At 40.2% G+C, this 16494-nt stretch overlaps 2 protein-coding genes across 2 annotated transcripts in view; both read right to left on the bottom strand.

Annotated features, from left to right (window-relative positions):
• Positions 1-6893, bottom strand: part of fasn (fatty acid synthase) — a 73420-nt gene extending 66527 nt beyond the window's left edge. Inside the window, exon 1 of the mRNA XM_041962330.1 lies at positions 6606-6893. The gene's annotated coding sequence lies outside the window, so the exon portion shown is untranslated. The remainder of the gene's footprint in view (positions 1-6605) is intronic.
• Positions 6894-8998: 2105 nt separating this feature from the next.
• ccdc57 (coiled-coil domain containing 57) overlaps positions 8999-16494 on the bottom strand; it is a 44842-nt gene continuing 37346 nt past the window's right edge. The window contains exons 16-18 of the mRNA XM_041963147.1: positions 15697-15794; positions 11801-11975; positions 8999-9830 (exon numbers count right to left, since the gene is read on the bottom strand). Of these exons, the coding sequence (XP_041819081.1) occupies positions 9688-9830; positions 11801-11975; positions 15697-15794 (416 nt within the window). The 3' untranslated portion in view covers positions 8999-9687. The remainder of the gene's footprint in view (positions 9831-11800; positions 11976-15696; positions 15795-16494) is intronic.

The following is a 16494-nucleotide window of genomic DNA, read 5'->3' as shown; positions in this document are numbered from 1 at the left end:
GGCCAATGAGGGGGAAATTAACAGTTGAATGAGGGATGGTTTTCTATGCTCAAGATCAACTCTGTGCCTAAAAAAAATTTCTGATGCAGAAAAAGCATTTGATAGAGTCAATTAGGAACCTACTACTACTACTACTAGTACTACTACTACTACTACTACTACTACTACTTAATTTTGAAGAAATTTGGATTCAATACAAAATAAATTCAATGCATTAGGTTTATCTATAACAAACCCACAGCTACAAGAAAAGTTAATCACTCTCTCTCTGAAAAATTCACATTGGAGAAACCAGGCAGGCCCTTTGCACAACTTCTGCAAATTCTGGAAAATTCAGTTTTTATTCCGTTATGGAGTCAACGTACTTAAAACTCAAATTCTCATTTTTAACTGTACCAAACCAAAAACTTAAAGAACGGAGAATAAATTGGGAAGCAAAATCACTTAAAATACTTGGGTATAAACATAGCTAAAAACCAAACCATCATAATTAGTAACAATGAACATACTGACAACAACATCAGGAAAAATAGTGACAGATGCCTCACTTACCCACTAGGATTAAATGAGAGGATAAGTGTGGTGAAAATGAACATCTTGCCACATCTGTTTTCATTTTTATTTATTTTTTTCATAATTTCAATTTCATAAATGGATAAGCTTTGTCAAGATTCATATCTGAAGGTAAATGACTTACAGTATGTCACTCTAAACGACAACTGCCTAAAGATAAAGGGGGAATGGTACTTCTGGTGTCATGAGCTAGCTTGATGAAAGATATTGAAACTACTGAATTGAAATACTTGATTCAAGCAAGTATTGGGGATACAGAGATCCCTGTCTATATAAAAGTGTTCATTACATAATTAAGCTAATTACATAATTTAATCTGGATATATGGTATTCCGTCATGAAAGAACTAAAATTGGGAAAGGAACATGGAATTAAATGGATTGCTTTTACTTAAACAAGCCTATAGCAAAGTCATTCCCAGAGCTGTGTCAATCCTGTACTGTTGTTTGATGGCTGAATGAAGAGATCCCAGAAAACATGTGGTATGACATGGAAAACACACCAAAACGAGACACAATCACTGAGATGGAGGGAATTTATTTGGAAGAATCATATTAATTATTTCATCACAATCAAGTAATGTAATGTTCAACAGCCATGTAACAACATTGAACCAAAGCACACACATCTACTGGAAATGCACGAAAATAGAACATTTCTGGAATAAGATACAATTGGCTCTCTGTGAGTTTATTGGGTTATGTAATCCCTTGATCTTGTCTTGCTTTGTACCTGGGACATTTGGAAGGAGCTGTTACAAGCAATGGCTGTTTACCATAGATAATACACTTGTGATGGAGGCGCTCTCATATAGGATGAAGGTGAAGAATGCTTTAAAATAGGCTGGGGAAAATTGCAAACATATAAAAGAAAGAAAGGCATCAATAATAATGCTGTCTAAAAAGAATGTAGGCCTCTTCCATCCCACAGGCTCTGTTCATTTGTAATTGTTACTGTAACTGTGGCCAACACAAGTTTTTGTCTTTTTTATTTCATTGAATCTAAGGATAACAGCAACAAATATTTCACTCTCCTGTATGCTAGAAATACAAATCTAAATTTACTTTATTTTAAAATTCTGACATTCTTTAAAAACCTGAAACTCTTAAGCCTCTTGAAAATTCTCCTCCCTGCTCTAACAGTTTTACAATGTTTTGTGAATAACTTCTATCCTTACCAGGATCTAGTCTTTAGTCTTTGGGGAGAATGAGATAAGATACGAAAATGTCATCATTCTAAGAGTTTCTTCACCAAGAGAAACTCTTTGCAGTAGAAAACAGCCTGTGGTTTTTACTGAATAACAGAAAGACAATTTCAACCAATCGTAAGCTTTTTTCTAGCCTACTTTGTGGAATACCCCATTTTGTAGGATAAGTGTTCACTGAAAATGAAACCCACATTTTTTTTATAATAACAAATGTTTTCATTTTTCTAATCTGGTTTAGATTCTAATCTGCATTCCATTTTTTTAACTTCATTTTAACAAATTCCTGGGTGTGCACGTCACTGAGGACCTCTCCTGGACCACCAACACCACATCGCTGGCCAAGAAAGTGAACCAGCGCCTCTACTTCCTCCACAAACTGAGGAAAGCTAGAGCCCCGGCCCCCATCATGCACACCTTCTACAGAGGCACCATCGAGAGCGTCCTGACCAGCAGCATCACCGTGTGGTATGCCACCTGCTCCACGTCCTGCAGGAAGAACCTCCAGCACATCGTGAGAGCAGCTGAGAAGATCGTCTGTGCTTCTCTCCCCTCCCTCCAAGACCTCTACACCTCTGGCCTCACCCGCAAAGCCCTCTGCATTGCGAGAGACCCCACCCACCCGTCACACAGCCTCTTCAGCCTGCTGCCACCAGGGAGAAGACTGCTTCGACCAGCTTCGTCCACCAGGCTGTCAGGATGCTGAACTCTCTCCCTGCTCTGCCCCTCCTCCACACACACACACACACACACACACACACACACACACACACACACACACACACACACACACACACACACAAACACACACTCACTGATGTGAACTCCTCCCCTCGGGAAAACAACACGCAGACACTTTATTCACCACCAGTCGTTAAACTAACTTCTTTCTTTTTGCACTACCATTTACATTTGCACTATTACACTCTCTTAATGTTTCATAGTTTAGATTGTACAGTTTTTATTTATTTCCTTTTAACATATGTCTTGTCACAGAGGTTGAGAGTAACGCAATTTCGATTCTCTGTTTGTCTGTACATAACTGCAGAATTGACAATAAAAGCTGACTTTGACTTTGACTTTTCCCTCACAGCTGATATTGAGGATAGCTGTTCAGTGAACACATGCACTACTGGCAGTCACATTTCATCAGTGCAATGCTCACTGATATTGTAAAAATAATACAGTTTCAATGAGAAACCAAATAGACAGAATAGCCAAATGCCTTGAAATTTATATCACAGCAGAACATGATAAATGAAATTTCTAAAAGGTCCCTGTGGCAGTAATTTCATAGTATCAATTAACACCAGTCATGTTTCAGTATTTAAGCATATGTAACTGTGTTGGCGACTGGCAGGTTTAAAAATGAGGAGTCTCACTGTGCACGCATGAAAGAGCACTTAGAGCAGACAATGTAGTCTGCTGATAGACTACTCTGTGTACATGACTGAGCATATTCATGTTGTACTCTGTGTGTGCATGTGTGTGTGTGAGTGTGTGTGTGCGTGCATGCGTGTATATGTATGTCTTGGTCTTTGTTCCTTTTTTAGGCCAGGCCTTTTTGTGTCAGCAGGGCCAGACCTGTCAACCAATGAGCTAGCAGCTTGGAAAAGAGCTACTCTAAATTACACCATGTCACTACCTCAATGTAGAACAGCCAACCTGGCTGCTCTACATTGAGGTAGAGATTCCTTCCCTCGTTACATAATGCCCACACCTCAGAGATGTCCAGCACATTGCCTCAGCCCACATGGCCTGGCATACAGAATCAAGTGGAGTTTCCTGTTCCTGACTTTCTCCTCACAAACTGTCATTTTCATGGAGACAGGGAAAGTAATATTCAATATTTCTTCAATCTTTACGATGTTGTGTTATTGACAATAAACTCGTACCAACCAAACCAACCAACCAAATAGTCTAAAATTGATTTCAACTTTAGAGAAGACATTCTACTATTGATGAAAGTGAGTGGGGCAGCTCCCCTGACAGCAGCTCGAGCCAAAGTTAAAACTTCAGATGAGACAAAACCTCAGTTTTTGTTTGTTTTCTTTCTGACTGACACTTCCAAAACAGCATGCTATCAGATTACAGTGAGTTCTGGTTGTTGGTTATTTAAGTCAGACAAAGCTCAACAAAAAAAAGTAGACAAAAGGTCAGTTTCACAATGCAGGGTCATGTGGTAGAATGAGGGGTGTTATGCTTGAAGTGTTTCTTTTCTTCTATGTACATTTTAAGTACACACCATGAAAAGCAGACTCTGAGCCCGGGTAGGAGCAAGACGGTCAAAGTATGACAGGCTGTCCTAGCTCTTTCTGTGGCTCAGTAGCTGAAAGGATTTGGGCTCCAGGATACACTACTCAGGATTAGACCTAATGTTGGACCTTCCGTACGATATCTAGCCTTACATGACCCACATCACACACTAACACCCTGCACACGACTGCAGGCATAAGGAGACTATATACTAGCTCCAAGCTGGGCTGGTTGACATGTATGTATACAGTACAGTTACCTGGGTTACTGTTATCTGGTTATTACTGGGGAAATCTGTTAAAGTCTGACATATTCAAATCTCTCCAGTCATAATGCCCAGTGAAAATAATGCCCTCTGACCACAATTTCAATTGTATTCCTTCTATTTTAAATTAAAACTGTTCATTTTTTAATTAATGTGTGAATGAAACGACAGTTACATTTGTTTCATTGTTGCTTCACTCTGAGAAAAGCTTGTGCTTTGATTGAATGATGCACACGCTTGAACTGAATGCCATAGCCTGCCTTACCACCACAACAGCAAGCAGTGATGAGCGAAAGATATCAGACATTGCCAGAAAAGTCAATCCTAGTGAGTATTTTGAGAAACCAGAATGTCATATAGCTTGCCTATCAATTGTTCTTCAGCTCACTAAAGGGTGACTGCAGTCTTCTACAGTTATCCCTTATTATATTCCCATCATTCCTGACATTCTGGAGTTTAGACTGCTGAGCTCATCCAGCAGCAACAAGACCTGACTTGACACACAACACAATGACAGCAAATACCAAACTGAATCGTAACTCAGGCCACTACGGTGTATGATCCTCTTCCCCTAGATGAAGACAAACTTGTTTTTGGATTGCTGTGTTGAAACCAGTTCATATCAGTTCCAGATGAGTTTCTCTTTTTTGCATGCTTACAGTGCAAGGTCAAAACTCCATGAAACCACATCCCTCAAATCATGGTCCACCTTAGTTAAAATACTTGGTTCACTGCCAGTATTTTATGTATTTTATGTTTATGTTCGTAGTTAATGCTGATGTTTTGTTGTTGAATTGATGACTCTCTCCCTCTCTCTCTCTCTCTCTCTCACACACGCACATGCACACACGCACGCACACACGCACAAGATTCCTCAAGCACATGTTGAACTGAACAAATTCAACTGAAATTATTTCAATGTCTCCATGTCATTATTAATTTCTTGGTATAATTAAACTATGTTACAGCTAGATCCCCTTGTACCAGTCAGTCACAACACAAAGAGGAAATGCAAATACTATGTTTTTTATAATAATTTTAAAATCTCAATAAAATGGCCTTCACTTTTTGTTCTCATCCAGAATCCATGCCCTACTATATCACACCAGCAAAAGCCACCTTAAAATCAGTGGAGAAAACACCTGGTCCACACTCTGAATGAATTAATATGGTATTCATTCTCCAGTCACTCAGGAACCTCAGTGTGTAAAGCTAAGGTCTTGTGTGGCTGGTGGCCAATGACCTGCAAGTCCTCATTTGGGGCAAAAGCCTCCTGTATTGTGTTAATCATAGCTTATTATCTGTATCTCACCCCTGTTACAAAATGCCAGAAGGAAAGAACCAGTGCAGCATTTGACTGTAACATGAGTATCAGTGGTCCTCATCAGTATTGCAATAACACCACTTGCACATTAAGTACTCCATACTGCACTGTGAGCATCACAGCTCAAGCATACATCACAATTACATGATTATGATGAGCTAGTTTTGATAGCAGTTTACTTTAAACAGTGGACTTGATGTGATGCAGCAAACAATTGGAATGAGATTAGGACAACTGCGGTGGGTGATAAATAAATTACTGAAATCTGAAAGCAGGACTACTTCTTTAAATTTACTTGGGCAAATGGGCAGAGGCATTATTGGATATATCCTTTTCTGTCAGTTTGTTGTACAGCTGAGTTATATTTTACAGTTTTTTTGTTGTCTGTTTTTTATTATATTGACATTTATAACAGTAAGAGTTATCATCTGAGTACTGTAAAAACTGAACTTTCCAAATGACCAACGTACTATACACGGTGTCGAGACAACTACACCAATCTTCGTCATATTTTTGGTGCATTTTAAAGTGGCCTTTATTATCGTCAGCAGTTCCTATCCCATAATATAATGAAGAATATTTTGATACGCAGTATCGGAGCGACTGTAGAATGATTTAGAATTTGGGGCTTAATATAATCCACCAACATCGACTATCTCCATCAAAGAAAACAGATAATGAGAACCACTTCCTGAAGTAATAATTCATGGAAATAAAAGATGCATGGTGAGAAGTATGCCGAATACGACCGTAATGTAGAGGGACCTACATTTTGATCCCTCTCCTAGCAGATATCAAGTCAGTTACTTATGGGAGCATTTTCTTTTCATACAACGCAAATCAGTGTTAATAACATCAATGACATATTAAACAGGCAGATATATAACGCGTTTAATTTAGCGTATTACTGTTCTAATAAAGTCATGCATGACTTTATTTTTGAAGTGACGAATACGGCTGCTAATAACCGTTAGCCAACTCACCTGTGCTGCCAAGACCGATCTGATGTCCCTAGAAATTCACGAAATCGAGCCACTTGGTGAAATGTCAGCGGCTGTTTGGCATGTATTCTTCTGGTTGTTTCCGTTAACTGTCCTATGCTGGTCCACGGTGGTGTTCCTCCAACTGTAACGTTAACGGTTAGAAGGAAAGTCTATCTCTGTCGTTTCCTTGTGCAAAGTTAACGTCAGTCTTCGTGCTTCTTTGAATCTTTCTCTCTGATGAATTTAAATAGCTCACGTTCTGTCTGGCCACGCCACATGGGCTGACAGCTTGGCTTGGCAGCGCAGTCCAATGAGAAAAGAGGCAGGGCTCTCGGATCCAGCCAGTGATGGAGTAATTCGTTGAACGCCCCCGTAGTCACAGAGAGAAAAAAAATAAATTATTGAGACGGGGTTACTGGAGTTCAAACTGATTCTCTTCTCCATCGTCGCCCCGCCCCGCCGGACGACCAGACTGCAGACGACATCAGACGACAAGATGGCACGGAGTGTGTGTTTGCCTTAAAGATAACGTGAGCTGTGGAAAGACTTTTTGGTCGCCCCAGCTAATTGATGTCTTTATTCCAGACTTGCTGCAAATACCACACTAAGTGTTAAATGCTAATCAACATACCACCTTTCAATATCTTACGTATAAGCATTTGTTGATGTTCGTGGAAAATGGTTCTCAAAACATAATACGTTCCTCATTTGGAAAACACGGGCTTGAAGATGTTTTCGGGTAAAATGGACAGTAGAAACAGTACCCGTGCAATGCTCAAGTCAACTCTACTGTGCAGGACAAAATTAATATAAAATATATTCGCCCAGCAGCTGACGGAAAGTTGTATGATTTCACAAACTGGCTGCTAAATCTGACACGACCCCCCCACCCCATTTTTTTGTCATTATCAGATGCGGCGCCACTTTAGCATTTCCAAACTCCTACTACGGAGAGATTCGGAGAGACTCCCGCATCTGCCTTGGCTCGAAAACTCCGGACAGCGTTTAGTCTGGAGGCGTAAAACAGAGGCTTTTGGAAACGATGACGCAACACCCAAGTTCGCTTCCTGATTGGATCTCAGAAATCAGATCCCGATCACGTGCCCTTTTCAAGAGGAAATTCAACGACATCGGCATGTATCTAGGAGCCTTGGCTACCAGCCGTAAATTTAACATGGATCACGAATTACAGGCTTACTATGCTAGTAGCTGCGGAGCAGTTCAATATATCATTATCATGCGAAGGAGACAAACGCCATACACCGGCACGCGCATGCTCAGTGTACGTGAATGGTCAGGTGATAAGCATTTTCATGCGCGAGGGTACAGTGACATGTGCGCATAAACAGAGACTTGCATGACCAAAATTTCATCCTTTCTTCGGACATAGTTAATTTTAGTAAAGTTTGATGCGAATGTCGCGTCAAAACGATCGAGAAGCGTTCGAACAAGCATGCTGAAGGTATGGTCATATATCAAAATATTGAAAGTATAACGCTGACCTAATACTAATGAACTAATTTAAAACGCTCAGGGGATCAAAGTTTTCACAGTGCACCCTCTCGCGGTCATGACTGAGTACCAAATTTCATGGCAATCCATTTAGTAGTTGTCAAGACAGTTCACTCAGAAGTAACAAATTATTATTAACTCCATGGCGGCGCTAGAGGGGAAAATCAGGGAACTATCAAGTCCTTACAATACATCCCGTGTAGCTGACAAGATTAAAAACACAGTGATTAACACACCCATCAGCAGTTATATTTTGACCACTTTAAATCTGAACAAACTCTTATACATTCCTCTGCCTTGCCTTCTTACACTCAAATAGCAGCATGTTAACCTCTATCATGTTTAATTTAACATTGCATAAGTTTACATTGAACGTAAAGTACAGACCAGCATCGGCACACGTCAAAACAGTTAACCAATCTGGATGACATGTAAATTAGCCAATCATGGGGGAGCGATGTGACGCTTCATCCAGTCACAATAGGCGGGAGGGTGCTGTTGGGAGATAGGGTGATTAAAAGGCGGGGCCAAATGATGACGTGGCCAGGAAAGCTCGTCTGATTTGGGGTTACTGAAGTTCATAATTTTAGATAGCATGATGTACTGAAGAAATCCTACTGACCTACTGTAGCAGCACAGTGATAACAGACTTTAAAAACACGCACTCAAAGGAGAATTAGACAAATGGGTACTTTGAAATTTTTATCTTCTTTTCCCTATTGAACTGCTGTCAGACTTGCATGTGTACCAAGTGATTTTAATCAATGAAAACAGACAATTTGCATTACATACATTTATATATATATATATATATATATATATATATATATATATATATATAAAATATATAATAGAATTGAGAATAAAAACACAACACACAATAAAGCCTATAGGTGTTTTTATTGTGAACCTATTCAAGTCTCTTAACTGTTCAGACACGTGAGCTCTGAGGAGTAGTAAAATATAAAAACATGTTCTTACCATAACTTTTATTCTAAAATGTAATTAAGAATCGTGTGTTTATGTATTTGAGGTATTTATTGATTGATTTGGAGTGGACTCATGCCATCAGGATAATTTGGAAGAGGCTATCATTAAACCAGAATTATGCACGTGTCTTAAAAGTAGTACCCCACTTCTATAAAGTTGGGGGAAACACTAAAGACAGATTATAAATAAATTCAAAGCATGAGATACTGAGATATTCAGACTTTAATTTCCTAGGCTGGGCCAAGCTTCAACACAAAATGGGATCCCACTTTAATGCAATTTGATATCTGATATTTTATTAGAAACTCCCTTTCAAACTCCATGTCCTAAGTTTTTAATGCAAGCTTTCTGTTGTAAATTTGTGGCTGAGATACCTCTGACATCCCTATGACAAAAATAAGGGTTCTCAGATTTAGCAGCTCCTCCTTATCAGAGCCATAGAAGATTTTATGCAGCTGTTTTCACAGGCTGAGTAACACCCAACAACACTAGCAGATGGTCCTATATTTGTGTGTCAATGCTAATTTCTGATTTTGCTGATCCTGTCAGGGGCTCCAGGTCTGCTGGTCTTGTTAGTGTTTCATGGTGTTGTAGAGGGGTTCTTCCTTCGCTGGACCTTGGTTGAGGGCTGGCTATGGATGGGGGCACTGATGCAGTGCATCATCATCTGGACTCCAGCACCACCAGACTCAGCCACTTCCCTCTTGTTTAGCTCACCTTCACCTTTACGTGCAGACAAACAAGGTCCCATTTCAATGGCTGTTTCAGATGACACATTTTTACTTGTTGGTGTCTTCAGTCAAGTTTAGGTTAAGTATTTAGATCAGTCCCCTCCATAAAATTACCATTAGCTTTACTTGGCAGGTGCCTACACTGCTCCACTCAATCACATACAGGCCAGAGTGCTCTACAAACTCATGCTTCCACATAATTGTCATCTTGTAACTCACAGAAAGAGTCATAACACGTACTTTTACTGACTAACTTAGTATTTTGTACTATCTTAGTGTCTAATTCTCATATTAATTTATTATTCTACCTACCTGCCCGGGGACTACGGGCAGAAAATAGCAATTTACTAAAACCTGTTACATTATACCTCTCCTTGTTGATGTTTTTTGTGCATTCAGTCTTATCCACAAGCCACAAGTTTCTTTAATGTTTCCTGACTAATGTGAATGTGGAATAGTTACATTTGTTGTAAGAGTGGAGCCATAAAGATGACAATAAAAGTGAAGATGTGCCAGGATGCATTCCATCTACCATAACTATCTTTATTAGCATATTTGAAAACAAAAGTTGGTGGGAAATTAGCTCATGGGCCAAGAAACCATTCATTTTTTTCGTGCAGACATGGATGCAGACGTGTATTCAGGACTGTTTTTAAATACTTTCACATCACAAGATATCATCTCATTAACTGATAAACATACTTGTGCATGGTTTCCTATTTCTGTGTAAAGTGTAATGCAAATGAAGATCTAGATAAAGATGAATATCTAGAACATTTTTAAATATCTCTCTTTCACGTTGTTTCCACATTGCAACTGTACAGTATGTCCTTGCTCTCAGTAAAATTGGACTTCATTAAATCTTTGCTCATACAGCTGATTAATATCTGTCTTATCCACTTAATATCTGTTGTAAACTATTTGACCCAGTCAGTGCAGTTATCATAAGTGTACTGAAACTTGTGCCAGCTCTGTCTGGTTTCACAATCAGTGGATGGTATGATGCTGATCACTCTGTCTGAGCCTGATCTGGCAGCCGCACTGGTTGAGAAACCGTTCCCTGGAGAGCTGAAAGAGATAGCAGCCACAAATTGGGCAACATCCCTCACTCCATTTGTCCATCTCTGATCCAACCACTGCAACTGGTTGGATCAACTCATACTCAACTCATAGAGGGCAGAGGGGTTGAAAGTAATTTTCTGTGAACTTGCTGCCCAGAACACAAGAGATTATATCCACTTGATGCACTGATGAATTACTGATTGGGTCTGGGGACTTCACATATCGAAGAATGGGTAAAGAAAGGGTTTTTATGATTCTGTATAGTCAGATGCATGAAGAAGAAAATTGCTGAATCCACACGTCCCCCACCCGACTTGTGGACTGAGACCTCCCGGATTCTGTTCATACATACTGTGACATGATACCATCATCCCATCAAATCTGTGAGGTCACTTGACCACAAGAGGATAAAATGCACTATAAGATATGACCTAAGGCCTTAATAATTCTGACCAATTCTTAACGGTTCTGATACTGGTAATTTATTTTATGCTAGGCAGAAACAGACTATGGTTGACTTACACAGTAGAAATGTATCTTTATGTGAGCATTGACATTGTTGATATTACATTATACATCAAATCCTCAGCAGAGGATTCTCATATTGTAGGTGCTCCATTTTTTTGTTTAGGTAGATGAACACCAACTTCTCTAACCCTGGAAACTCTAAGTGTGATTATAAGAAACACGTCCTAATTATTTAAAGCATGTAAACATAATGTTTTTTTGACCTGATAGATGATACCAGCAAAAAATTCTGACTGTTTGTGATTTTAAGGCATATGAAAGATGTAAATGTACTAGTGACTTAATATCAGCAATATTAAAAAAAAAACAAAAAACAGTTTTGGTCTCAAAAAAAAAAAAAAAATCAAGCCCTAGTTATTTTGATTTACTTACATTCTGAGAAAACTGATGGACTGAGTTCATGGTCCAGTATCTCCCACAGCTTGCTTAACGACCGCAGTGATTCCCCTGATGACAATCGAGATCTGGACAGAACTGAGCGGTGCTGTGGCACCACATCCAGGGAGCTCTGTGGCTGGTGGAGCAGAGGATCTTTGTTCTTGGATGTCTAAAGATGAAGAGAGTAATTAAATTTTAAGATGTTTTACTTGCAATGTGTGTGAAAAGTCTGGAAAGTACAGTCAGCTAAACATAAACTGAGAAATAAGAAACACATTTTCTATAGTTAGTTTACTTTAAACTACATTATCAATGCATGTATACAAATATGATTATTTTAGAATGAACTCAGATATGGTTTTGTACCAAAAGATATCCATGCTATTAACTCTGGCCTGTCTATGGTTTTATGCTCCTCTTATGTGGCAGGACCTCATTTGTTGTTTCCAGGGTGGACTCGTTCAGGAAGAGTGCCAGCTCTGTGCCTCAGAGCGCACTGCCCCTCATGACAGTACAAATACATTAGTGGACAAAGTGTGCTCTCTGGAGGTAGCACAGAGAGGTACACAACACCATGATCATTAGTTCTCTAGGGGTCTTTCAGACAGTGTTCTTGGCAACTGTCTTATTTTTGTAGTCTACCTCTATTTGTACTCCTAACCTCCAGAACACATAGGGTGAGGTCAGGTGAGGGTTATGTCATCAGTTGCTTCTTTTCACCAGAGAGTGGTGAGCATCACCTGGAGGGCAAAGTCAAAGTCAACTTTATTGTCAATTTCACCATATGTACAGGACATTGAAGGGGTTGAAATATTGTTTCCCACAGTCCCACAGTGTGTGCAAAAATACAAAGGTAAAATCAAGACAACAATAAAATAGGACAAGTGTAAAATAAATACAGAGGTTCAAAACTACTGAAAAGTACTGTAGAATTGTATAATAACAATAAGTGGTAATTACATTGTATGAAGAACAAATGGTATACAATCAACAATTAGGAGCCAGTGTATTAAAAAAACAGTTCTCTGTTTGTTAACTGCAACCTGAATGTTTGACTTTTTCCCAGAATTCCCATATTAATTGTTACTGTTCACAGTAGTTTAATAAAAAAATGAAGTCTACAAATGGGCCGAAGTAAAAAAGTCATAATCAATGTCAACTTTACTGTTGATTATGCTAGAGGTACAGGATATAGAGGGATCAAAATAATGTTTCCCACAGTCCCCCAGTGTGTGCAAAAAATATGAAGGTAAAAAAAAATACCAATACAATGATAAATAAAACAGAACATTAAGTGTTTAAAACCAAATACAGGAGTACAAAACTATTGAGTAGTACCAAGACACAAAAAGTTTATGTAGGATAAATAACTACCATAGATATACATATAAATATATATACAAGGTTGCGAGATCTGAACCTAGCACATTAAGCTCAAAGGAAAAATACATTCAATTCTACAGTGCCTTCCGCAAGTATTCAGCCCCCTTGGACTTTTCAGCATTTTGGAGCATTACAACCTGGAATTTAAATTGATGTAATTACCACTCCACTAAATTCAATTACATTCAGTTACAGCACCAGAATAAAAAGATGTAGACACAGATGTAACAATATTAGCATACAATGACATAAATAATGAAGTAGTGCAAACAGTAGGTTTGTGATGTTTTGATGTACAATGGATGCAGCAGTCTGTTGCTGAAGTAGCAGCTTAAAGCCCCCCCTTTCTCCTGCAGGGCGTGAGAGGGGTTGTCCATGATTGACGTCAGCTTGGCTAACATCCTCCTCTCACACACCTCCTCCATGGTGTCCAGAGGGCAGTCCAGGACAGAGCCAGCTCTCCTGATCAGTTTGTTCAGTCTTTTTCTGTCCCTCTCAGAGCTCCCACAGCAGACCACTGCATAGAAAATTGCAGATGCCACCACAGTGTCATAAAATGTTCTTAACAGTGTCCTGCCTTCCGAAGGACCTCAGTCTTCTCAGTAGATGGAGATGACTTTTCTTGTAAAGGACATCTGTTTTGTTGGTCCTGTCTAGTTTGTGGTTGAAGTGAACACCCAAGTATTTGTACTCAGCCACGATCTCAATGTCCAAACCCTGGATGTTCACCAGTGTAGTCTGTGACACCCTTCTGCAGAAGTTTATCACCATCTCCTTTGTCTTGCTGACGTTTATGTTCAGGTGGATCAGTTCTTACCAATCGTCAACAAAGTTGGTGATGACCTCCCTGTATTCCAGTATTGTGATACACATCCAATACTGTAATGGCTGTATCATCGGAGAACTTCTGGAGATTACAGCTGTCAGTGTTGTGTCTGAAGTCCAATGTGTACAGGGTGAATAGGAAAGGAGAGAGCATTGTACCCTGTGGTGCCCCCGTGCTGCAAGCTACCACATCAGACACACAGTTGCCATGCCTCATATACTGTAGTTATTGGTGAGGTAGTTGATGGTCCATGCAGCCAGGTGGCAGTCTAGTCCAGCTCCTTCTGGCTTCCCCCTGAGCGGTGATGGCTGGATTGTGTTGAAAGCGCTGGAAAAGTAAAAAAAACACAGTGCCCCTATTGTTCTCCAGGTGAGAAAAAAAAAATGTACAGCAGGTAGACGATGGTGTCTTCCATGGAGGTGATGGGGGTGATGGAGGTTGTTAAACTGTCGTTGTCCTCCCCATGTGGACTGAACAACACTTCCCAGTTAGTGGTATTAAAGCAGTCCCTCAGTGCCATACTGGTATCCGACCATTCTCCTCACATACCTGATGTTTGCTGTTTGTTTATTCACCAAAGGTATGTTGGCAGGGAGCAGATGAACTAGGTTGTGATCAGAACGGCCCGGGGGGGGATAAAGAACTGTAGCATCCTTTGTGTAAGCATACGGTAAGTCCCAGGTTCTCGTCTCTAGTGTGGCATTTAACATACTGGGTGAAGGCAGGGAGAGTGGATGAGCAGTGCTTTCCACCAACAGACCAGCTACTTGTAAAGCTCATCATTTACAGTTGACATCTGGCAAAAGAATGGTAAAGAAAGTGTTGATTGTGTATGCCCATCAGAGCGCTGGCTCATCCAATGCTGCAGCCAAAGATATTGCTGTGGAAGCTTTAATAGCTCAGGGCTGCACAATGGAAGTATCTGACCTCTATGGCATGAAGTTTAAAGCCGCAGCCACTGCCGAGGACATCATTGGGGGAGTTAAAAATGCTGAGCACTTTTGTTATGCTGAGGAGACCAAACTGGTGTGGGAGGCAGGCAAACTGTCAGAGGTGAGAAGGAGGGCCTGGGGGTGTGATGTCTGCAGCTGTTAAACTACAGAGTGAAAGTGAGAAGCAGTTTCAATGAGCCCCTTCTCCACAGCGCTCCATTGTGTGATCTGTTCGGAAAAGGTGGAAGCCCGGCAGGTGTAATGCAGTGTCTGGTGTGTGCTCACTGAGCCAGGTTTCAACAAAGCACAGGGTGGCAGATCTCCCAAAGTCCATGTTTGCTCTCTTTAGAAGCAGCAGCATGTTCATTATATTTTTCAGAGAGCGGGCATGGGCCTGCATCTCATGCAAATCCCATTGAGAAATGCCGTTCCTCCAACAAGAAGTTGGAAAGAAAAACTTTCCAGCTCGATTTGAAGTGGATAAAAAGTCCAGTAGATTTACAAATGCTCAACAGTTCCTCAACTGTATTGTATTGGGGAGGGACAGCTCAAAACTTGACAAAGAAAATACCAGCCATCAATCCATCCATTTATTTATTAGCAGTAATAAATTAAAATAAGAGGCAGATATTCTCAAACAAAATACAAATAATAGCAGACAAGGGGTACAATATGAACGTGACACTGACGTAAGAGATTAGTACCTGACAAGAAGAAGGAGCAGTGCAGTACTGAGTTGGAGCAGATACCTGTGTGGTGAATTGATTCGGCAGCTGTTCTAGAGCAGACAGCTGTTTATATTGGTCTCCTAGTTTCTCTGTGGAGGAGTCCCTCTCTGGAAAGCACCCTGTGAGAGAATACAAAAAGCTTATTAGGAAAGCTATTGATAAATGGAGCTGGTAAATATCAAAAACACTTTTCAACAGAATACAATCAAAGTCAACACGCCACAAACCACAGCCTCTAAAATGAACAGATTTGAATCAAATTTTAGTTTCTGGTACAGAGTCAACAGAATCTTGAACAATCTGCTGAACATCTGTTTTCCTGCAGTTGTTGTACTGGATTGCACTGTATTTAGCTATTTGCACCTGATAAACTGACTCTAATTTTTCATGTGGTCACTCTGCTGGTTTGTTGTGTGGACGATAGAAAGAGGAGGGTTCTGCAGGGGCACTCCAACGGGTACAAGGAGGGAATGATAAGGAAAGAAAGATAAACCCTCCTAACTCAGCGAGGACTCTTGCAGTATCACAGTGAATGGACTGTATTTATATAGTGCTTTTCTGATCTTCCAACCACTAAAAGCACTTTACAACACATGCATTCACACATGGTAGCTAGGCCACCTGCTCATTATGAGCATTGACACATTCACACACCAATGCATCCGGAGCAACGTGGGCTTCAGTATCTTGCTCAAGGATACTTTGACATGTGGACTGCCAAGGCCAGGGATTGGACCACCAACCTCCTGGTAAGTGGATGACCGCTCTACCTCCTGAGCTGCGGCATTGTTGTAACATAGTGCAGGGTTTCAGTCTCGC

This window comes from Chelmon rostratus, chromosome 21 (genome assembly GCF_017976325.1).
Source record: "Chelmon rostratus isolate fCheRos1 chromosome 21, fCheRos1.pri, whole genome shotgun sequence".
Taxonomy (NCBI): Eukaryota; Metazoa; Chordata; class Actinopteri; order Chaetodontiformes; family Chaetodontidae; genus Chelmon; species Chelmon rostratus.
Note: the sequence above shows the minus strand (reverse complement) of the source record. Positions and strands in the feature narration are given on the sequence as shown.